The 25798-nt window shown below is 33.4% G+C and overlaps 3 protein-coding genes across 10 annotated transcripts in view; 2 read left to right on the forward strand and 1 right to left on the reverse strand.

Moving 5' to 3' along the window:
* The first annotated feature begins 445 nt into the window (after positions 1-445).
* Positions 446-1551, forward strand: LOC128670102 (uncharacterized protein). Its single transcript, XM_053745491.1, has one exon. It carries the CDS (start codon positions 768-770, stop codon positions 1371-1373), a length of 606 nt encoding a protein of 201 aa, XP_053601466.1. The 5' UTR covers positions 446-767; the 3' UTR covers positions 1374-1551.
* On the reverse strand, positions 1475-5034 carry LOC128670101 (GATA zinc finger domain-containing protein 14-like). Its single transcript, XM_053745490.2, has one exon. The coding sequence runs from the start codon at positions 4829-4831 to the stop codon at positions 2375-2377; it is 2457 nt and encodes an 818-aa protein (XP_053601465.1). The 5' UTR covers positions 4832-5034; the 3' UTR covers positions 1475-2374.
* A 2709-nt stretch (positions 5035-7743) lies between these two features.
* LOC128669919 (GTPase-activating Rap/Ran-GAP domain-like protein 3) overlaps positions 7744-25798 on the forward strand; it is a 115062-nt gene continuing 97007 nt past the window's right edge. Inside the window, exons 1-3 of one of the 8 annotated variants that reach the window (XM_053745153.2) lie at positions 7744-7841; positions 7926-8023; positions 10119-10337. In XM_053745153.2, coding sequence (XP_053601128.1) covers positions 10283-10337 — 55 coding nt within the window. In that variant the 5' untranslated portion in view covers positions 7744-7841; positions 7926-8023; positions 10119-10282. Of the gene's footprint in view, positions 7842-7867; positions 7884-7925; positions 8024-8082; positions 9322-9347; positions 10338-25798 lie in introns of those variants that run through there. The other 7 variants (XM_053745157.2, XM_053745161.2, XM_053745158.2 and 4 more) reach the window with 7 other exon arrangements.

Consider the following 25798-nt stretch of genomic DNA (forward strand, 5'->3'; position numbering starts at 1 on the left):
CTAAGGTAAACAAACATTGCCAATGGAGGTAAAAAGCGTAAATTTTCAATATTGTTGCAGATTTACGACCAAAAACACCTTCTACGCAATCGTAGTGCGAGTTCAAAGGAAAAAGGAAGAATTAAGTGGATTATCCTGAAAATAATCCGACAATTTTACAGCGTGAGGCGTATCCCATGGTTTTTGAAGATTTTTATCTTATGGAAAACGATTTTTCTCAATATTTCGGCCCCCGAATATACTACATAATGAAACGATTAATAAAGTGCTCTAAAATAAACGTTTTAATTGACATAGCAAGAGGCGGCAAATCTTTTGTGTACCTAACATACAGTGTTGTACTCTGGCAGGATAAATGTGCAGTAATACTCCCTATTAGGTACTCCGTTCATGGTACAGGGATTCTTAGCTCTGCCTTCACTGTCAATGTCAATTTAGCTTCTTTCACTTTTTTTGATGTCAAAAATCAATTCCTTTTGGTTTTGTTGTGGATACCAGAAGTATCTGTATACCTTAGGGATACCTTAGAGAATAGATCATAGTAGATACCTACTACCTTACCTACTGGATTTTGGATTGATCATATACAAAATATTAAGGAGAAGAACAAAGGAAGAATAGCAATAATTCTGTTTATTGCAAGGGTTACCTATATAGTTGAATCAACATTATTCTCTCATTTTATATATAATTAACCCAGTTTATTTTTTTGGAACAGCGATTATTTACTTCACAGATTCCATTATAATTATCACAGAAGGGTCTACATGAGTTTGGACATAGAAGAGGCTAACGAAACTCAACAATTGATGCAGAATGAAGGGGAAGAAGAAGAGCAGAAAGTGTGCAATTCAGCTATTTCACCTGTTACCAGTAACAAGATGTCCAGTGGAGCGGCAAGTCTAACTTCAGGGAAGCCTCAGGTGCAGCCTAGCTCCGGAAATAATAGTTTGAACGAGTCAACTAAAGTCTCATACATTAACGAAAGACGGTTGCATCGGGATTTAATGAGATCTAATTATAACAATAGACCCAAACATGTTCCTAAAGAAACTACTGATGTAAAGCACATGGAAAAAGCATTATTGGAGCTTCTGGAAGATTTTCATACTGGGAAATTAAGTGCATTTGGCACAGGTTGCAGTATGGAGCAAATGATTAATGTTCGGGATCAGCAAGAACATTTAGCTAGATTACATTTCAGACTTTGTGCTGATGTTGAAAAGCCAACAGATGATAGTTTTGAAAATTCTGGTGCAAGAGATAAAATGGCTCAACTAGTACAAAGTTTAGAGCAACTGTCAGCGTCTATTGAACATCTGCATTCAGATGGTACCATAAATATAGATAATGGCAGTTCTAAACAAACATAAATTTTAAAAATTGGTAGGTACCAAATGAATGTGTTGATCCCAATAAATACAAGAGATCCCATATACATAGGATTAGAAAAAGAGAAATGTAATAAAATGTATTTATGTAATTTGTAATCAAATGATATTTATTGTTATTGGTTAATTTTTTTGATATACAATATAAGTTCAAGACTTACATATGAATTTAATTTCACTTATATGACTATTTCAAACTGGAATTTGCGATCCTAACATGGTATTAACAATTAGGTATATACCTAACCCTTATGAAGTTTTTGATACATACATGACATCAGAACACAATACATACACTGATTTTAGTGGTTTCTAAGCTTTTGGCCTGTTAAAATTATGAATGTTTTGTTTTAGACTCTGAAATTTGACAGAGTATAGGTACAAGACAAAAAAAGAGGAAAAAAATATATTTTGATATTATGAATACAAGTACTTACATTTGGGACCATGGAAGTCTATAAGGGGATATAATTATTATTTTTCGATTAATGGAAAAAATATTATACATACTGTACTGTCCAACGGTCATAGCTTAGGTACAAGGATTCATATACTTAAAATATAAGCACCTAGCATGTAGGTGTAAAGATATGCATATATCTTTACACAAAATTACATTGTTTATCAGTCATATATAAACCATAATGGATTTTTTCATGACATATTATGTAATGTCATGAATATATACACTACAAATTATATGCATGGATTTAATAAGTACTTCGACGGAGTACCTACTAATTCCATGATTATATCTGAATCCACAAACTATACAGTTAGTAATAAACCTAAATGATCTATGAAATCAACTAATATCTTCTTACTAATATTGAGAGCTTGACAGATTTGCTTTCTATTATATTGAAAAATACTATTTATATTGAAAAAAAAAAAAGAAAATTAAAAATATGCCCAGCATACTTATGGTGGGATAATCAAAATTGATAATATTGACACTTGTGTCAATTGAACCTTGGTTCAATTTACAAAAATATCTGGTGGTACCCACCTTTTTTTAGAGACTTCCTACAAGTAGGACATTTTTTGCCACTTGTTTTAAATGCAGCATCAATACATTTCAAACAGAACACATGGCCACATATTGTTGAAGCTACTGCATTTTTTGCTAAGCTGTCCATGCAAATAGGACAATCACCCAATTTTTTTCGTGGTGATTTTGGAACAGGAGGTGCAGTGGGACATGTCTGCTGTACTGAAGATGTATGTGGATGTTTATCAGTTCTGTTGTTTTGTTGTTGATTATTATTTATATGTCTACTCCTATCCTTATTGAGATTCCTTAGCTGAATATTCTTGAAAATATGTCTGTGCATATCACATGTATGATGTTCATGATTTTTATCACATATCCTCTCATGTGGAATGTCAGTATCCGAGTCATAATCTTGTTGTCTATTATTTGTCTCATCTACTGAAGATGTATGTAGATGTCGATCAGTTCTGTTGTTTTGTTTTTGGTTATTATTTATCTGATTACTCCTATCCTTATTTAGATTCCTTAGCCGAATATTTTTGAAAATATGTCTGTGCATATCACTTGTATGATGTTCATGATTTCTATTACATATCCTCTCATGTGGAATGTCAGAGTCCGAATCACAATCTTGTTGTATATAATTTGTCTCATCTACTGAAGATGTATGTGGATGTCTATCAGTTCTGTTGTTTTGTTGTTGGTTATTATTTATATGACTATTCCTATCCTCATTAAGATACCTTAGCTGAATATTTTTGAAAATATGTCTGTGCATATCACTTGTATGATGTTCATGATTTTTATTACATTTCCTCTCATGTGAAATGTCAGTGTCTGAGTCATAATCTTGTCCTCTATTATTTGTCTCATCAGCTGTGTGATGATAATGTAAACATTTCTTACATCTCTTATATAATGTTTTTTTTTTCTGCCGTCTGTGAAGATAATGTGTTTGATGACTGGTGTCTGAGTCATCATGGAGATGGATGTAATCATCATGCATTATATTTGTATTTTGTTGATGAGATTTGTTTGAATGATTTTGTGGGAGTATGTCCTGTACTAGAATAACACTGTCATTTTGATTATTCCTCCTTGAGGAATGATGTGAATTAGTTGAGTTGTTAGTACCTACTATCTGTGACAAGTCAGCAAATGGCTGCAGTGTTTCAACATTCTCCCTATTTCCAGATCTTGGTTCATTTTTTTCTTTGTCTAAATTTGATATTGTAGTGCAATCAACATAAGTTACAGTATTAATGTCATTATTTTTATCTTTTGAGTACTTATCAATAATAGCTTTGTTTTCTGCTAGTATGTCATCAACATCTATTACTTCTGTAAATTCATCATAGACTGAATTATCATCAACAGACTTACTATAACAATCATCATCATCAATTACGATTGCTTCACTATTTTGTAATTTAAAGTTTTTCTTTTTAACATCTGGTTCAACAACCTCTATGCAATCAAGTATATTATTTACATCAATATTTTTTCTTCTAATTGGTTTGCTGATCTCAAAATCCTCATCAATCACAATGGTTTCACAAGAACTTTGAAGAATTTCAACATCATCATCAATTTTGGATACATTTACAGTGTTAACTGCTAAAGATTCTTTATCATTACTTGCATTTAGCTTTAATTCCTTGAAAGTAGTGTTTGCTTTTGATGTATTTTCATTTGAGACAGTTTCACTTGAAAGACTCTCATTGAAAAGTTGGTCATTTCTATTGATAGTTTCTCTATCTCTGGATGTGCTTGGTAATGGCGAAAATTGATGTGGTCTACTATTAACAGAAGGAGATTTACTTAAATCGTAATCAATAGTCTTATTACTATCTGTACTGCCGTCACTGTGATAAGATTTTTCATAGTCTTTCAACCTTATTGTTACATCATTGTTTTTAGATGCTTTGTATCTTTTGATTTCTCTGTTGGGGCATTCTTCTTCCATGCCTTTATTTTTGTTTCTCTTTTTAGGATGTACTACAGGCTCAGAGGAGCCATTATCAGGTGTAGGATCTGGTAAGTTTGAAGTAAAGTCCATCATTCTATCAGCAATTTTTTTTATTGTGCTTGGTGATGTTAAATTATTTGATGAAAATGAAGAAGGACTTACAGGCAAGTCGTGTTCTTTCTGGATAGTAATTATTTTGGGTTCTTCATCATCAGAGTCTTCAAACATCTTCTCAAGTTCCGACAATGGCGGCATGGGTTTTCCATTGTCACAAACCTTTGTGCTACTATTATATGTTAGATTAGAGGATCGAGATGATTTTAAGGTGCGACCACCACAGCTTTTCAATTTTTCAGTGAGTTTCCTGGATTTTGCAATATTATCTTCTCGCTTGGAACGCGATTTTGCCGCTGGACTACTAGCAGTTGCACTTTTCTTTTTTAGTTCTTTTCTAGTTTTTTTACCAGTTTTAGACATTATTAAGTAATAATATGTAAGTATGTTTACTTTAGTTTCAGCTTCGTGACAACGTACAAAAATATTTTGAGTTTTGACAGACGATACAATCAATATAAATAAGGGTGCTTTGCTTTCTTAGACAATCTAACAACTTAACATACTACTACTAGACCGCTGATATTAACTGAAGAAGCGTGTGACACGTTGTTGGTGCACAAATTTTGACAGATGGTTGTGAACGTTATGCCAGGCGTCTTAGCAAGTTATGTAGTAGGTAATAAAAACTTAGTCTATATTCAATCATAGGCTGATATAGCATATTAAAATTTTGAACATATTTATATTCTGAATCTTATTTTATGAATTTTAGTTTTCTCTAAAATTTTCTTTCATTTAGCAATCATTTTGGAATTTTTGTTTTATTTTGATTTCTGAAATATTATATTCTAGGAAACTGGATTGTAATAGAGATATTAGACTACCTACAACATTTAACGAGATAACGATTTAAGGTAACGATTCACTTTTCAATCTCTTTTACTTAAAAAATTAACCTCATGTTTTATATTTTATACATTTGTGTTCAAAACTTTAATAAGTATACTATTTTTAAAGATTTATTTTTATTTATAAGATGCTATTTTTGTATTGATAAATGGATAGGAGCACTCTGTATAAACCATGGAATAGGGCATATTACGCAAAGCTCAGCGCAGATGGCACTACTGGTACAACTAAAGTTTAGTTTAGATGACAATATACGATAAGCTGTGTGATGTCATTCGAAATCCAATATGGCGGACCATCCAAGATGGCGAAATAGTTATTTTTAATGTATTTCTAAAGGGCTTGTTGAGAGTAACTCGAAAAATAATGTGACGTCATTCTAAATCCAATATGGCGGAACATTCAAGATGGCGAAATAATTATTTTTTTATGCACTTCTACAATATGGGTATCAATAGAAAGGGCTTGTTGAGAGTAACTAGAAAAATAATGTGGCGTCATTCTAAATCCAATATGGCGGACCAACCAAGATGGCGGAATAGTTATTTTTTATGCTATTCTACAATATGGGTATCAAATGAAAGGGCTTGTTGAGAGTAAGTCAAAAAATAATGTGACATTATTCTAAATCCAATATGGCAGAACATTCAAGATGGCGGAATCGATCAATTTCTGAGTCTGTTCAGCAGCTGGCTAGGAAGCCAGCCATAACAAAAATTAAAAAATAAATTAAAGGAAAAAAGCTTTTTTTTTTAAAGCTTTTATTTAAATGCTCCAATAAGAAGAAAATACAGTTTTCCTTTAAAATTTTAATTATCAACTTGTCGCGAGGTTTGCGTAAGAACCTATAAGTATTTAACTCAAGTACAATTTTATCTTCAAAAATCTTTTTTTAGTTTTTTTTTAAATTTATTTTTGACTTATCCAATAAACTAATGTATAATACATTAGTATTAAACAAAGATTACAGGTATGTATTAGTGATGTTGTACTGTCACTAATTAAAGCGATCGTCTTGCGCCGTCCTTTGTTTTAATTAGTTTCACCGCGAATATGCCTTATTATTACTCATACAAACTAAGCAATGTTCATGCATTCGCGTCGGCATTAGTCCGAGTTAGTGCATTAGTCCGGCGATAGTGTGTAGCAGGCATATGATTCAACTGCGAAGCAAGCGACATCTGTCTATCCTAACAGTCTTCAAACCCGTTATTGCATCACCAGCTGTTTACTAGAATTTAATTTTTTGTAATAAATAATTCAATACAAATTAAAGTAAGTCAAAAAATAAATGAATGTAATAAATCTTTCCCCATTTTTTGTTCAATGAATTCCATCAAATGGCAACATTTAAATGGCTGATTTACATTGATGATTTCAACATGGAATTAGTAGGTACTCCGAAGTAGTAGGTACCTACTAATACCATGGATTTGAACTATTGGTGCACGCACATCAATCAACCAAAGCAAATGCCTGCCACATTAAGATCAAGCCAAAAAACAGTATCAGTGTTTTTGATAATTTCAGCTGTCCAGTTAAAAGGTTGATCGGAATCTCATGAAAATTAGAGACATTGTAATCTTTTCACGGTAACACTTCTGAACTAAGTAGGATTAAACGTATTTAGCACTTGGTGTTTTTCACGCGTCGCGTCCCAAATGGAGGGAAAAGAAAGATTCTTCTTCAACAAAACATTGCTCTTTGTGGTTTTTTATTGTACTTATACCGTTTATAAGCGCGGCTCCATTGCTCAGTGGAGCACGACTGAGTTGATTTGACGTTAGTCCACTGCCAACGCAAAAATTCCATGGAGGTGACGTACGGCGACGCAAGTCAATGTCAAAACCTATGGAAAACAACGGAGGCGCAATGTGCTGCGTCTTCGCATCCGAGCACGACGGCAAATACAAGGGGGCCTCGTTCTATTGCGGGATTACCTTTTTTAAATAAATGACCTAAACAGGGGAATCCCACAATAATCTAATCGCTTTAATTAGTGACATAAGCTTAGCACCTGAGCTAGTGACAAGTTGATAAAATAGCACAGGCCCTCAGCCGCAACGTCCGCAAGGGCGCAGCGCAGCCTAGAAAAACATAATAGGAAGTTTCCTACTACACACAGTTGTGTGTGAACTGTGTGTCTTCCGTTCAGATTTGTGATTTTGTATGGAATTATTTGGAGGGCTGGAGGGTAACATGGTAGGTGTCGCCGTAATAGTAGTAGGTACATGCGAAAATAGAGCCACATATGCCAAATTGAACCATATATTTATATTCATTCAGTTTTTAACGATAATGATCGAATGTAAATTCATTTGTTACTGAAACTTTGATGACGGCATAGAGTCGATATAGAGCATGAAGTGGCTTATATAAGAGAGGACACGCTTCTAGTGTGTCTGTGACCAGCCGTACAATGTACGTGGCGTCTACGGTCAGTAGCAGATCGCGTCGCACTCCGCGCGAGCGTACTCACTGCGTTACGAACGCAATTCGTGAAAATTCTAAATTCAAATAGGTACAAGCGCTTATTTTACTTAACAGAAATATTTTTTATCCGGTAATGCAAATTCTAATTTTATTTTATTTGTCTCTCAAACAGTACAGCTATAGGACGAATATCAATCAAGTTATTGAAAAAAGTTTTGAATATTGCATGAAGCGCGAAAGCAACGATAGTGGTCGTGGGAAAATCTATTCGTAAATTTTGTGTTGTTTTCTTATTTGCGTGTTCGGTTACGCGGATGGCCATAGTATTTCCAATAATATTTTATTTATAGCATAAATTTAAATTACCTTGTTGTTCGATAGCGTAATAAAAGTTTAAAGTAAAATTGGACATGATGAAAGTGTCAGATAAGAGGCAGGCATCGCATCGTAAATATTTTACTGTACATGAATAAATTTCACGAAATAGCTAATTTCTGGAGGTCTCTTGAAAATTTGAATGTACTGTTATCAGATGGAATAGGCAGCACGAGTAAATATGCCGGTGGTGTAATCAATATTTCTTACGCATTATTAATACCGAAGCAAAAAGTGGCTTTAGAATGATTCTATTTTAGACCTAAATGCATTGGCATAAGAATGTAGGTATGTTTGATCAGCAACTATTGTGGTTAACTTATTCGTGAAAGTGTGAAACGCGATAAATTTAATTATGTTATTCTTTGTTACTTTGGCTTTATAATATTAGAGCGGAGAAATGTACCCATATATGTATTTTATTGTACACATAAAGTGTACACATTTCCTGTGATTATAAAAACAAAATGCCTATTCAATATTTTTGAAGGTTCACGCGTTTTCATGTTAAATGTCATAAAAAGGACGCATATATAACAAAGGAATAGGGCGGAAAAGATGCCTCAACATTCACCGATCGAAAGACAATCACAACATTTTTTTTCGTGAAGCTGCCACGTTTGCTGCTACTCGCTACGTAACTAAAGCTGCTACACAGCCTAGCAAACAAGCATAGTTTACAATCGTAGACCTGCTACGCTCAATGCTACGGCGTAGCAGTAGTTTATCCAACGTGCCTAACGTATTGGATTTAATAATTATTTATGTGCTAGCTACATATGGTGTATTTTACCTTAAAATGCATAAAAACTGTTTTTGATATCTTGCGCACAGTAGGATGATTACTATTGCGTTCTAATAGGAAATCGTCGAGTGAAGAAATAAAAAGAAAAAAATCACGTCGTCGCTCCGTCTTTGAAGTGGATACTTGTGTTAGAAAGCCTTAGAATTTTAGTTCCTTGGTTTGCCCTTTAGATTATTTTTTTAATTCTCTACCTTATGTGGAGGCTTTCTATTTATTTAAATATCAATCGAAGTACTTGAAGATTATATCTGTATATACCTATATGACGGCAAAGTTGAAGGATTAAGCTATTAATATAACTCATGAAACTAATGTTTCAACTGAAGAGGCAAGTTACCAGATGTCAAACTTCCATGCAGATAACGAATTAGTTATGTAACAAAAGATGGTAAGTGGTGATAAATCCATATTATTAGTACCTCTTATCCTTTGTTCGGTGTACGACAGATACTGTATTGGAAAAATTGGTGATTTTGCTGATTCTGTTTTCGATTGATCCTTCAATTAGATATAAGTAATATACCTAGTTTTTTCTTACACATATTTAACCTTGAAGAATAAAACCCGAATCGAATATCTTATGTAAACTACTAGTGTAGGGTCGTATATCCAAATTATCGCAATACCACTCTATTCCTTGGTATTCGTAGGTAGCTGAAGGCGTGATTAATGGAAGTTCTAGTGAAGTATGCATTTTCTCTTTCACTTCACTCGAAATTCACAGACATGTAAAATTATTTAATAAAAATTTTATGAATGAAACAAACAAAAGCCGTTTTGCCATTGCGTTCGAAGCCAAGGGAGTAAGTTAGTAATAAATAAATAAATGGATTTAAAAAACAGTATAGTTAACTTAACGAAAGCTCAATTAGTATTAAATATAAGATTAAAACAAAGCTTTCAGTTAGTTTAAATTGATAGAGACGTTAGTTTAGGAATTCCCTTGTGATTCGATTAAAGTTATTTAGTTTCGATGAGTTTAAAAAAGATAATACCTAAATACTGGAAGTCTTATATCATCTGTGACCTAACTAAACTTATTGAAGTATTAATGAATACAAAATATTTTTAAACCTATGACGCGCAAAAAATGTGATTTCACTACGCTTTACTTTAGCTTTTTATACTTACAAAAACGAAATATACATTTTTTTTCCTTTCCAATTTGATTGTTCTCAATAAAAGCGTCCTCGGAAAACGACAAGAATGTTCTTATAACGAGTCCGTCTAACCGCTCAATAAAGGGGTCAATGCGTAAATATACTATAGAATTGTTTTCGCAAAGTTGTTTTCGAGCTTCGTGTTAAGGTTCCGTGAAGATGTAATGTGAAAGTGAATCGATTAGTGAAATGGAGAGGCGCTCGGATGAAGGCAGGTTACGAGCGTCGGCACCTCAGGAACAAGGTAAGTATTTGAATAAATAACAAGTTCTCTACTGGCACTTAGAATTACAGCAAATTTCAGGTATTTATGTAAATGAAAGCGAACTGTGCGCCGCTTGGAATGGGATCTTTAATTTTGTAGTGTTACTTGGCATTCGTAGCTTGATTTTGGAGCTGTTAATGTGAGTTATACACAATAAAAAGTATATTTTTAAGGAAAACATAAATCAACAAAAAGGAAAATAAATACCCGCTATTAAAGCTACTAGTTTCAAACGATTATACACATTGCTAATTTAAATGTGCAAATATTTTGTTTTCGCTATTTCGGAAATTTATCTTTCTGAAACTGCTTCACTCGTTCATTTAAATGATTTGTTCCATTTCTTGTAATGTACGAGTAGCCTCGCCTAGTACGAGGGCCCTCTTCTTGAAATACTGCTACCAAATATTAATACGAATTTAAATGCTGGTCCACGACCAGCGCCTAGAATAACATATATGTAAATTAATGAATATATTTACTTATTGGTAAATATATAAGTACACAAAAATCATAATGGTGGGAGAAAATCCTGAAATGTTATATCAAAATGCGTGGCTACTATGTGTGACTCGAAATAGAGATGTAGCGATATATTGCGCCGGTCCTAGTTATACATATATATACCTTAGACATATACATACGTAATTGTACAGATGAGAAATCTGTTATGTTCTTTATGTAAACATTATTTACTTTATCTTTTATGATGAATATCTAACTATATTTGTATATGCAAATTAAATACGTAAAAAGTGAGACTTCATTCAGATTGGTATTTCGGAGATCAAAGGCGCTCTAAAACCAGAATGAGTAGGATTTCCTTTGTGCCGACAATTAATTAGAGATTCCTTGGCGCAAATTCTAGCGTGAGATAAGGCAAACCGCCCAGTGTCAAAGCGAATAGGTGTGGTATGAAGATGTTGGCTTTAAAGACCAGTCTTTGGTGAACCAAATAGTAATTGTTCATGGAGTCTTAATTTGGTCGCTTGGTCACACCCCTTGGCTTAACTTGGTCGCTTGTTAGACAGTCTCCGCCGGAGATATCTACTATAAAACCGCAGGCGCGGATTTCTTTTACGACGCTTTACTTATTGCTGCACTTAGTTTGGGTTTAGATACGTAAATAACTTAGAAACTATAAGTTATCTAGGTGAGATACTTATTTACTGTTTTATTCTAAACTTAGATGTATTTTTTATTTTTAGAGATATCTAAAAAGGTAATTTTTATCATTAATAGGTTCATTAAGTATGTTATCTGTCTGTGAAGTCCTTTTTTCAGGAATGAAAGGCAAAGCAATAAAAATATACAGCATATTTTTGACTTAGCGATTTCAGAAAGGAATTAAACCTATGAGGACAAGGAGCATATGATTTATAAACGAAATTATTTATAAGGCACGTAGAGATGATATAAACAGAAAATAAAATAACTAATTTATTGTTCGTGTAACTATAAATATAAACGTAGGTAATCAGCAGGCAGACGCATTGCCGATAATAATTTTTACTTCCTTCTCATTTTCCTTGTTATGTTCTTATTTATATGTGACATGACCCGAAAGTTTCACCGCGACGAAATAAATTTGATAGACGAGTTTTGGCGCGACCATCGCAGACTTCTAGGCAATATTTCCTCAACTTTTTTATTTAGTGTAGCTGACATAAACTTCGTGAGATGGGACACACCAAATTTCATTAAATTATGAATTTTTGTTAATAGCGTTTTACCTTCTTACTTACGTAAACGAACTTTATTTTGTATTTCATGGTAGGTATATTCAGGTAAGAAATATGAGTACAAAGTACAAATTATGCAACATTATCATTGCTCGTTAGACCTTATGCCCCATTTTGAAAGCCTATTTCAGAAACAGTTCAGATTATCGCCTAGTGGTTACGTTTGATAAATATTAATATTATAGAGTTGGGATTTTATGGCGTCGTTATTTAAGCCATAAAACGTTATATTTATTAACCGACCTTATTCGATGTACGTTTCAGATTTATGGCATATAAGTGCTAATAAGATTTTGATTGCTTGTTTAAATAACAATGATGAGTACTTACGCTGTTTTTGTTTTTTTTTTAATTTGTTTTTTTTGCGAAATACCTACCTATATGTTTATGTGAAATGTAACAAACACAACGACTACCTGCGGGTAACATTAATCACCAAAAAAGTAACACCACATTATAAACTTACTATAATGGAATATAATGATAATTAAATAATAAGCCGATAAATAATTAACTATAGGGTGCGTTTCATCGCGATCAGATTGATTTGTTTGTTAAAACTTGCACAGTGATAGCTATACCTAACATTGGAAAGCCCGAGGCCGTGAATATTCTGAATTTTCCGTTTCAATTCACGATAAAGCAATATAATTCTCCGATTCATAATAGGAACGTGAAGATCGATTTTCACGTTTCACTCGCTGCAAAGCATCATAGTTACATTTTGAAATATAAGTTTGCACATATTTTATACACAGCTAGACAGTTATACTATTCATTTATTAAACTTTATACTAAACTCAAAATACCTAGGTTTTGGGACGGTCGATGGAGGAAATACACTATTTAGAGAATTACCGAAATAACAATTTATTCGATGAAAAAATTAACTGCACACTTTCAAGATAACTGTCAGAAGAGAAACAAGTAGTAGCTCCTTGGTATATCTATACTTTAAATAGTTCCAAATAATACTTATAAACAAATGGCGAATACAGCTTACCATTAGAACAAACAGAAAAAATGTGCGGACTTACATATACTTAATTATAATGATAATTATCATCCCGATAATATTATGTTAATTATAATCATCATGACTATAATCAAATAAGATATATACAAAACAAACTACATAAATATGAATATATTATAACAACATACGGTGGTATAATACAACAAATTCAGATGATTATTATTATACTGATAGCGGAGTATTCTATGTCAAAAGGCAAAGATTTTGAAGCTACCATGGAAATGACGATTGTATTTAGATATTTGTGCTCTTTTGAACAAATTTCATCTACTGCATTTTGATATGCATGCGTACAGGACCTATAATTTTAAAAATACATAGTTATCTGTAGTAGATATTAGTATATAGTTACTAAGTAAAATTGAAGGTACACCTACACTTGTGACAGCTGCGTTATGTAATAAAAATACCCCAGGCTCTATAAACCTCCACCGCGGGTCACATATACTATACATGGCTATATATGGTATAGGTATGTCAAGTCAGACCTCAAACGTCGAGATAAAGCTGTCGGAAGTGGGGCGGAACTGTCTGCCCTGCACATTGTGGGGACTCTTCACTGTACTCACTATATATGCGACAGTTTGTGCTTACGCCGTGTTGTTTGTTATGATACGTGATACAACAGTATTGTTCATTTGTTCTACATTTCAACTACACGGACTATAGAATGGCCGTCAATTAAAATAAGAAGCTGTTGTGATGTATAAGTATAATGTGTGTGTAATACAATGTGAACTGGTCATTCTGATAAGTGGACTTTCTGCGAAGTGGCCACATTGCTGGACATGTCGCGAATTGGAAATTCTGCGTCTAAATCTCTGCCAGCATATTCTATCTTATGAGATTATTGCCATTTTCATTCATTTTTTGGTGACTCCTTATCCTACGCTTGCCTAAACAAATAATTCAAAAAGGTTTTACTTGTAAGTTCACTATATTTTCTCTTATACGATGATATGTAATTTCACGAAATGTTATGAGTACCACCAGAAATTATCTACTTATATAGTGTAGGTAATAGGATTAACGAGGGTTGTCAGGCATCTGACACATCACTTCACCTTCTGGAATATTTTGAGGCGTATTATAGTAATATTATATACCTATTATATTATAATGTTATTAATTAAAATGACAATCAGCATAGGGATGGGACACATCGGAGTTAACAAAGTTAAGTTTAAATAATGAAACATGCTTATTACGCAACGCTAGATATTAATTGCTGATTATACGATGTATAATCAGCAGTTCAAAATTCCATGCATAGGTATATGAAAGAAAATGACCACAACCTGTACCTAAGTTGTCGATTTTGTTTTAACTTAACAACTTAGAAACACAAGGATTATAACAGATTCGATACAAACTAACATGCAAAGCAGCTATCGACTATGTAAAGCTTATTAAAAATTTCATAACGAAAAATTGCAACTCTAATCCTGAATTTGTGCTCCGAAAATCCTTCGTTTGAATATCCTTTAATCAAAGGATTTGCGATTTGAGCCTGATATTTACGTAAACAGTGTACAGTAAAATCGAACAATATGGATATATTATATATAATAAAAAAGAATACAAATATCTACATACAAGTTAATAGCCCATCAAGGCGCTACTCGTTTACGAGGCGACACACACAGAGTACATAGCCTAGGCAGCTGAGAGGCAACAATAGCATTATAAAGGAGGGTTGACGTCGGCAGGCGGCCGGTTGGTAAATCACAGCCGAATCTTCAAGATTTTAAGGTTTTTTGATGATAGAATACATTTCGTCTACTTATCTACTTGCAAACATTATAATGATAATGTTTTCGGATTCTTATATGGACATCTTTTGTTTTATTGTTGCTAATTTCAGTGAAACCAGAAAATAAATCTACATCAATCTATCATTAGAAAATGTTTTAAAAAAGTATCTCAGATTTGTTCATAAAGGAACATTTACCAAATGTACAAAAATTATGCGGAACCTGTATTATTGTAGCAATTTGGCTCACTTGTTAGGTTTGATTACTTGGAGCTTAAAAGCTTGCTCTGGCGTAATGACTGAGGATTTTTCTCGTAGTAATCCTGGCTTTGATCAAATTGAAACCTTGTAAACCTTATAAAGAGCTATGAGCTTTTCACCTCTAATGGAAGTAATCAAGTTTAGTTCATATCTTAGCCGTAGTTGCTTAGGTATTGTTTCAAATTTGTCTATAAGAAAAGAAAATAAAAGACGTCGACGTCCATGATAAGACTACCAAGAAACACTTTTTTAATTAACTAACGCGAAAAACGTAATAGGCAATAGAACCGACGGTCAGTGAGAGGAAGGCTAATGTTGAATAGTTAAATAATTTAAAAGCGTTCGCTGACAAGCTCAAAAATAGATTTGATGCGTGGAAAAAGTAGGGAGAAGATTTTGACCAGAACTGAGACGTAAACAGTAAACTCGTGATATGTCATAGATAAATTGGTTTTCAAATACTATACCTAAGTAAATTATATAAGTGTTATTCGTTGCGAGTGGGGTGGAAGGTGAATACGTGCACCTGTCTTCAGTCTTAATATTACTAATACCTTCAATGAAATGATGCATGAAAAGCGCTGCAGAACATATTCATGGTAGGTACCTATATTATGGAACTACAGGACAATGAAAATGTTACGTCCTTTTATCTACACGGCAAAATGGTTCGTTTTACATGCATTTTAGATGAAAACGTAACAATATAGCGGATTACAACAGGCGCAGTATTTCGCTTATCCGCGGATATAATAGCGCTGCAAATACCAGTGGCAAAAATAAAATTAAGGTCCGTTAACGTGGAAATGATCGTTTTGGATGATTTGCATTTAAAGTGGGGTAATTTGGGTCAGTGGGCACAAAGCGATGTGATGTTTGCCCTCGTCCGGAATCCTCTCATTTTCAACGCCTCCGCCTCAATACTGTCCCTTTTTTAGCAAATACCGAAAATAATCTTATGTGTTTACGTAATGACACTGTGATTTTAAAAAGTCGATGGGACTATTAGGTCGCCTTTTTAAAATCACATTATGAGAACGTAAACTACCTAATACAAAAATGTAAAAATAAATTACGTCCAAAAAGAACTTTCACAGTAGTTCGCTTAACTTTTTGAGTGAATCGCATCAAAGGGAATGTGTCACCTATATTATATAGCTCATATTCTGATAGAGTAGTATATAAGAAGTTGTATATCCTCTAGGTAAGTAATAAAAGCTTTTCTCGATAAAAATTGTGGTCATTTTATTGCACTCTATACAGGCCAGCACCTGCCCATAATATTGCAGTGGTAAATATGTGCCGTGAGTGCAGTAGTAAATATGTTACTATAAAAACCTATACCTCTATAGGAAGAATCTCAAGATTTACTAGAAAATCTTGGTAAACAACGATATACAACAAAACTACAAAACACTTTTCGGGCTTTTACCATTAATAATTAATACAGTACACAAACAGAAAGTATAAGAACAGACTATAAATAAAGGTAAGTCTAATCTAACCTATTTATTTAAGTTACTTAGGTATCCCAGGAAAGCTGTTGTTTAGATATTCTTATTAGTTATTTTCAGACGAGATAGTAAGCAAAATAAACTGAATAGGTAAGGTGAGGCAGTCAAAAATCAACAACATCGAATGTTATCTCCTGGCGTTCAGTATGCTGAATTAATTCTACTGGGCTAATATTGACCGCATCCAATTTATATGCAAATCAGGTAAAACCGAGCCAAAGCCAATTATCGTCTAAAAGTGCTCCTCCATGTGTTCTTTGAGGCTAGCTTTCGGAATCAAATATGTATTTAGTAATCTGACATTCTATTCTATCAAATTTAAATAAAATAGGAATCAATATCAAGATACGCCAGCGTTCACCTGGCTAACTTGACAAACGCTACTAATTTTTTTACCTACATATTCCACCCTAAAGCCTAGTTTCGTAAACCAGGAAAGTTTTTTAACGCATGAATTTTAAAAAGTTAAGCTACTTTTTAACATCCAAGTTTATATGGAGTCAAGAGTACTCGCTTCATGTTATCTTACAGAGTTTCACACATAAGGATCTAGGAAATGCGGGCTCGCTAAGCTACGCTGCGGACGCTTCGAGATAAAGTTTTTACAAGGCACTAACGAGAATTTATAACATCCTCTTCTATATATTTACTGAATTATATAAGTATAAATATATAAAATTTTTGTTTTACAGAAACGAGCAATTTGTTTTATTTATGGGCTTAAGCCACGGGATTCCTTGCGAGAATTATTCAAATCGATAAATATTATGACTGTTGCATCTCAGTACATCTTCGACGTACTTATTTTTGTTAAATCTAACTTACACCTGTATAAAACATTGAGCGATGTTAACAGTGTAGCCATAAACTTTGTATGAACAGATTCCGACTTAAAAAGGTTAGGCGGTCTTTCGTGGGTCAAAGTGTAAAATTGTTCAATAAACTCCCTGTAGAGGCTATTAACTTGCCAATGCCAAAATTTAAATCATATATTAAAAATGCTTTAATGGCTAATGCTTATTACACGATTAGCGACTATTTAAATGATAAAAAACCTTGGACCCTTCCTAAAACTTCCACCTCTCACACTTGATTTTAATTTTTTTATTATTATTTATATATTTTCTTGACATGTTTATTACATATATTTTGACATTTACTTGTAAAACATATACGTGATTTGTGATCTTCAAGTGTCTGAAAGTAACATAGGTATCTATTATGTTAGATTATGGAGATCGAGTATGCCATGCACTCGCGCGTCAACTCGTGAACGGGTGCTGCCGGGGGAACTGGTTAGCTCGATCTTTTATTAAAAGTTTTTTTTTTGTTTGGTTAATTATACATATATATATAAGTATATATATTTTCCTTTCATCAGCACTTGATCACAATCATAATATGTTTCAGTATACCTTTTGACCATGTACTTTATTATGTACTTACATGTTATATTACTGATAAAAAATTATACATAAATTTATATTTAAAAAATGGTAAGCCCTTCTGGCATAATAGGGACCAACACTGTTTGAATGAGTTTCGTTCGGCATTTCTTCTCAGCAGTGGTCGTTCCGAAATGCTAGTAGTTTGTAGCTTTGGTAAACATCATTTAATTTAGATTATGACGTGAAAAAGTGCCTGTGAAGGTCTAATTTCTGAATAAATGATTTGATTTTATTTGCTTGTGATATATCTAGCAAGGTTAACTAAATGTATGGTTAATTAATCAGGGGTTTTCCTCAACTTTACTTTATAGTTAGTATTCTTATACTTATTGAACTTGAACAAAAAAGTAATTTGTTGATTTTATTAATATACTTAAAACTTATGATATATTATTTTTGGGATACACACCGATATTGTAAGTTGATGTTATTGATGATTATATTAGAGGTATAATATTATATTTTATTAAACTTTCGCGCTTTCGCCGTAGTCGCCGTAGTTGACGTAGTCGCCGTAGTCGCAACCAGATTCTGCTGCCACCACATCACTCTGCTGGCTGCGATCACGGCGACTACAAGGTCTTTGAAACGTCAACAACATAATAAAAGAGGTTCGTGCTAAGCCCAAACAACAATTTGTCTTAATACCCTTTCTATTTATTGAATGAAAATATTTAATGTTAGGAAAAAGTAACACTAGTCGTACCTAAACTATCGTTGGAGATATTTAAATATAGATCACCCGGCAATTTTCCTGACAAGAAAATAAACAATTTGACTGACATAACAACATTCTATTCTATGTATTTAATAACTAACAACTAATATTGATCGACCTAAATTAATCGAAAGCTCTTCATGTGAATGAATTGGGTATCGAATATCTTCACAGTTGTAACGTAATAAATGCTTGTATTTAGCACTATTAGCAATAAATTTCCTTAAAACTAGTAACGTAGACGGTCTCGGTGGCGCAGTGGTAAAGCGCTTACTTCTGAACCGAGAGGTCCCGGGTTCGATCCCCGGTCGGGTCATGATGGAAAATGATCTTTTTCTGATTGACCCTGGTCTTGAATGTTTATCTATATATGTATATATTATAAAATATAGTATCGTTGAGTTAGTATCACATAACTTATTTTGGGGCTAACTTAATCTGTGTAATTTGTCCTAATATATTTATTTATATGTATATTTGTCTATTTGTCTATTTTGTAGAAAGAGAAAAATTAATGTAGTAGAGAGGATATCTATGCACTTGTACTGGATAAATACATTTAAAATAAATTCATGAATACTGTAAATCCTACAACAGGTAGGGATTATCCCTAACTACTTTAATATAATATATAATAAAACAATAACACCTTGTTATAACTTAAGATTACATCAATCAACGTCCATCTATCTATCTATCCCTGAAATCCTTTCCTTGGCCTTCATTGACTAGGTGTGGACATGGCGTAACACAAAGATAAATTTGGCAGAGAAGATGGATCCGAATATAATAAAATATATACAAGCCATAAAGTTTCCACTTTCCAGTACAAAATCAAGGCCGTGCTAAACACCGCCGGCTGCGATTAGGCCTCGTTCGCATATCAAGAGAGTTAAAAAATCAGTTGGACGTTGGCGTTTTTATAACGCTTGCTACATAGTTGACATTCGACATTTCAACAATCTTTCAAAATCTTCTGACAACGTCCAGAATACATGCTCATATTGCATAATAAATAAATAATGAATGTGTGAACAAATGAATGGATACAAAAATACTAATGTTCACTCTGTGTGTTCACTGCAATACTGTTGTTCAATTGTCTTTCTTATATTCGCATTCGACGGGTTGGGCACTGAAAAAACGCTCGTTCAAGCAAGGCCTTGAAGCCATTTAATTTCTCCATTTCAGTGAGGTGAAGTGGAAATTGTAATTTCTTTGTTTACGCCGTTATAAGAACTCAATCAAAATACAGTATTGAGCTTTGTATAAATAAACAAATAGATATTATAAGTACCAACGGCATTTGCATTCGTGATATACAAGTATTGTTGCTATTATGATGTCAAGCCCAATATAGATTCCAGCCACGAACACCCATGCGCACCATACCCATACGAGCTACGTGTATTTCGCGTCTAAAATTCATGGGTGGGCGCGGATCGCGACCCACGTTTTCTTGGGGCTCTAGGTACGTTATATTTCCCCTTTTTAGGCAATTTTTTTGACGCCCGCAAACAAACATTTATGAACAAATCTCCTAAATTGAGCCGCAAAGTTTCATCGAGTTGCGGCATGTTATACAAAAGTTATCGACGTAAACATTTCGGGATGCTGTGAGCCTGCGTAATATGAATTTTTTATGTTCTCTGAAAATGAAAACGGACGAGGCAGCTCATTGTTTTACTTGCTCATATTAGTTGGCGCAATGTTTGTTATAGAAGTTCTTGTTTGCGCAGTCCCGTGTGGATTGTTGGTGCCTTCTGCAGTTTGGAATGTGTGGTATGAGCTACTACAACATGTGTGTAACGTTAAGTTGAGTTGTAAAAATGGAGAAAAATTGGCATCAAACTTCTAGTTACAAATTTATTTTGGAGATAAAGATAAAAAGAAAAAAAATGAAATAAATAAAAATTAATATAGACAGAGAGAGAGCTTGATGAAAAGAAGGGAAATGTCTCTATCAAGTACTCTCTCTCTTTCTCTCTCTCTCTCTCCCAATATTGAATTGGGAGTGTAAATATACAAAGATACATCAGTAGACAATGTACCTTACAAGCCTTATTTGTAAATCTTTGATACAGCCTGGATTATTAATTTATTCCATCTCCTTGCCGAAGCTCTGAAGGTATCGTTTGAAACGTATTACCCTTATTCAATAAATGTAATTCGCTGGGGAAATATGACGAATAGTGAATATCATGGTCTGATATCTGGCTGTTGTTAACTTGGGATTTTGATCCTTGTGTACGTTGAAAAAAAAATATAGTTTCCAAAATTTGAAAGAAAAAATTGTTTATGTACTTAATCCATCCTGTCATTGCAAACAAATTTTTGAACTTTACAAGTAGGTAACTAGGTATGTATCTAAAATGCACATGACTAGCTGTGCTCCTCAGCATTTCTATGAGAATTTGAGATGTCACATATCATATAAACATCATAAGGCTATTTCCATGAAAGTTCTAACTTTTTGTAGTATGAGATTCCGATATTCACCCTTTGGCGCGGTTTTGAGTATTCTGCCATTTGTTTTTTTACGAAGTTCACTGCTTACAAATACATGGGTCGTTCTCTATAATATTACTTAAAAGGTGTTCAAAGTTTCCCAAAGGTGCATTAGAAGAGGTACAATTACCAGCAGATTGGGTAGGGTCCCACTGGGATTCGACTGTAACCGTGTACGTGATCCCGAGAGCTAGGTCTATTATCATTATAATCGCTGATAGCTATAGTAAAGTAATAGCATTAATAATATTCAGGCTCAATGTCATAAATATTAATTATTTTTCAATTCATTCATTCAACTTTATTACATTGACATGTAAAAGACGGACTTACTTAAAACCTGACGCATATTTTATCTCTCTCTCTCTCTCTCTCTCTCTCTCTCTCTCTCTCTCTCTCATCTTTGCATGTTTGGTTGTTACGTTCGAGTTGTGAGACCGAGAAGAAGAAATTGTCAAGATTCGGCTGTGATTTTACAACCGGCCGCTTGCTTGACGTCAACCCTCCTTGGGAATGCTATTGTTTGCTATAAGCTACCTACGCTGTGTCTTTCTTAGTCGCCTCGTAAGACATTCATGGAAGGATATGTAGTAGGTTCTACTCTAGGGCGGAACCACATGGCACTGTCGCCACACGCATATTTATAGGTAGGTATTTTACTTTAATTTAGACTTGTTTTAATTTAGACTGAGATAGATCGTATCATTTAGGTAAGTGAGTAGCAGCTTTTCAGTAGCATTTTACCAATTTAAATTACACAATTGTGTATTGTTGAATTTGAAATAGGATGTCTATATATTCCTAGCTTTGAATTTACGTTCACATAAACTGAAACAGGTCAAAGGAAATTCAACATTGGACATCTGGACATACCTTTGTAAACTTAATGCTAACCTTACTCGGGTGGACAGTGCAGAATACAAGTACTTATGTTTTTGTTTCATCTCCTAATTCCTCTACGATTCACCGAATAAGCTCCGTCATCATCATCATCTCTAAAGAGGAAATATTTTTCACATACAATACAAAACCTTAGGTATAGGTAGCCTTAGGCATCACTACTAAGGTTCTTATTTTAACATGTAATACTGTACTATTTCTTGCATCTTATTTCATAAACCTTAACTTTGAATGGTTGTAAAAAATGTATAGAATTTATTAAAACGTCATAAGTTAAAAAAAATGAAGTTGGTATCAAGTTTGGAATAAAATAAGGTACTCGATGAATATCTTATACTCATATGAACCCTACCTAAATGATATAAACTGACTGACCTGTATTTCTTTCGCAATCGTGATAAACTAATACATTTTTGTACCTTGGACTAAACCTGCCTATTGATTTTATTTCACGGTTTTGAGTGTTTTGTTTTTTTTTTTTACAAATATTGAAGTCGTTTTATTTTTTTTTGTACTTATGTATTTAAACATCATCGGCGTGCAGGTTAAAGTCAATGTCAAACTTGACTTGTGCAAAATTAGTAGGTACTCCGTACAAAACACTGTGTAATAACAACCACCCTACCTTGTCACCCTTTATTACAATAATAATAACAAATTGTTCTTACTCCGATGCATTTTAATTTCCCGAGGGGAATGAGACAAGTCTCGTTTTTCTTTTGTTTTGCCATTACCACCGCGACCACAGAAATGATAATACTGCGACCGAGAGCTCTTTCATATTATTGGGAGGAACTGCTTCACATAGCCTAAAGCATATTTTTTTGTAGTTGCAACTTTATATTAAAGCCTTTGTCTCGTTAACGTTGTCAGATACAAATGTTTATCAACAAAATTACTGCATCTGTTTTAATCTAACCATATTTATTTATTACACTTTATTGTTTCAAGTAAAACCATACTTTTAAACTTTGAACCTAATGTTAAAAGCATTATCTCCCAAACCCACCTATCCATTAGGAGAACAAGAGAAATTTGTGCGCCGCAAAAAAGTAACACAATAAAGAGATGTGGTTTCAAATTTTTTTAAATTTCTTTTTCAGTTGACGTGGTGTCTTGAATATACATACTTACATTGGCTAAAAGTTGGCAAACGTGGCGAATTTAACGTTTGTGGGATTTTCCTTGTGGTAATTAAAAGCTCATATTCAATCCACGCGATATATACGTTGATTAAGGTAAGCACCACTCTGAGTCCGCCAATAATGTGTTTTTAGCTTTATAGAATAGTAAACCAATACAGGATATATGACTTGGGATTTTCTAAATGAGTCTTCATCTCATACAATATTATTTAGGATCAGTTGAGGCAGAGATTTATTTAGACATATCTATATATCCTGTAACGGTTTACTATAACTATGGATAAATGATTCAGTGACTGCAGTTGTCATACAGATAAGAATGAGTTGTAGCAAAATGACGCATTGTCTAAAGAACGCATTTAACTCTAGCTAGCGGATGTTCACCAAGCCCGCACACCGAACGGTGAACATCCCATATCGGTTCGTATATACGTACAGTCAACGTACAGTCACATCAACCTTCACAAATTTATTTAATGCCAATAGGCCACTATTACCCATTCTGAAGCTTGAGGAAGAGGGAGGTTTTAAAATAAAATAAAAATAGTACATGCGTGTAAAACTTTAGGCATTAAATATATACATAGTTTATGTTTGGTACTTATAAAGTGTTATACATTTTCATAGTGTGCGAAGTTATTAACAACCATAGATTTGGATGTTTAATGTAAAGTAAATAACATAGAATAAGATTCGAAATGATCTATACACTCGTGGTTTGACTGTGGTGGCGTATCAGACAGATGACTTGAATTTACAATTTTGAAAGAATATCGGTAAACTGACGGATGGCGTTAAATGGGCCTGTATCCGGCCCGTCCGGCCCGGCGAGTACCGGAAACGGATCCCGGATGCAGCATACATCCCACCGCAAGCCTACAAGTGCTTTGAGCCGTGCCGTAAGACTAAATGTCACGTGATCTGAAACAGAATAGTCATAACATTTGAAATACTCGTTGAACACGAATAAATAATAATCTCTCTTCATGAAATGACATTTTATTATTTATATACATATTAATAATATTTAAATATTTGCCCACCGGCCGACACCTCGCTGGATCGCTGCGCCGACTGGCAAGGTCGTCATGGACGTGGCTACTGATTGATACGTTTATATGTATATACTTTATTCAACGATAAAACATATATACTTATAAGAAAGAAACATTTATTTGCCAAAAACATGAATACAAACATACAAATTGATGTCAAAATGAATTAAACCTACATGTTTTACCGAATATAGGTATGCAAATATAAATAAATAAAAAGGAGCATGCTGTCCATTACAAATAACAAAAAAAGAATTATAATGTATACTAGCACTAAATTCTGAGTCTATCATTAACCAAATCATTTAAAGTACCTATAATAACATTCATCAGTTAGTAAAGACTTGAGGTGCTTTTTAAATAGATTTAAATTTAAGCTTTTATATTGATTTGGAATTTTGTTGTAAATTTTCGGTGCCATACATATATACTATACTATTACCGAGTAAAGCCGTTTTTGATGGGTGCATGCATAATCGATAGATATCTCGATGATTCCTCAATACAACATCAGCTAGACGAGGGAATAAATGAGGATTGGTTTTCACAAATGTTGCTACCTCAAGTATGTAAAGTGACGGAAGTGTAAGAATTTTGTGTTCTTTAAAAAACGGCTCACAGCTATCAGTGCTTTGGAGTCTAAACATTGCGCGAATACAGACAGCGTTTTTGCATTTTAAAAGCTATATCCTTATCCGTCGAATTGCCCCAAAAAATTATTCCATATCTAAGTATTGATTCCACTAAACCATGATAAGCTGTAAGAAGCGCTTTTATATTTAATTCAGAGAGTTTAAATAGCACAAGCACCGAACTACTAAGTCTTTTACTAAGACCTAAGCTTTTCCAATTTAATTTAGAATCTATAGTTAGCCTTAGAAATTTTGTTGAATTAACTTCTTTCAACACATGGCCTTGATATTGTATTTTATAAATTTCCGTATCAAGCGGTCTTTGACTAAATGTATTATATTGGTTTTGTCAAGATTTATCTTTAAGTTATTACATTTATATTTAAGTTATTTGTTGTACATTATTGTATAGCTGTTTTAAAATTTTACAAACATTTCTTGATCATATTTTTAATAAAATAGAAATTAAAAGATCTGAAAGTGTTTTTTTCTAAAGTTGAAACAATCATATTTTATGTGGATCAAGTCTTTTATCCATCTTGAGAACAAATATTTCATTTGTATTCTAATACAACCGAGATTACTTTTGCGGTTCGACGAGTTTTGTTGTTGAGTATGCATAAGAATTTCGTTCAAAAAAGTATCTTCTCAAGGCTGTGTAAACATTTTTTGATAAAAGAAACATTCTACTCGTACCTATTTTCCTGTGTGGTTTGGTATATATAGGT

Source organism: Plodia interpunctella, chromosome 5 (assembly GCF_027563975.2).
Source record: "Plodia interpunctella isolate USDA-ARS_2022_Savannah chromosome 5, ilPloInte3.2, whole genome shotgun sequence".
Classification (NCBI taxonomy): domain Eukaryota; kingdom Metazoa; phylum Arthropoda; class Insecta; order Lepidoptera; family Pyralidae; genus Plodia; species Plodia interpunctella.

What these genes read in the sequence shown, in the direction of transcription:
- LOC128670102 (XM_053745491.1), top strand. Translation starts at nt 768, where the DNA reads ATGAGTTTGGACATAGAAGAGGCTAACGAAACTCAACAATTGATGCAG.
- LOC128670101 (XM_053745490.2), bottom strand. Translation starts at nt 4,831, where the DNA reads ATGTCTAAAACTGGTAAAAAAACTAGAAAAGAACTAAAAAAGAAAAGT.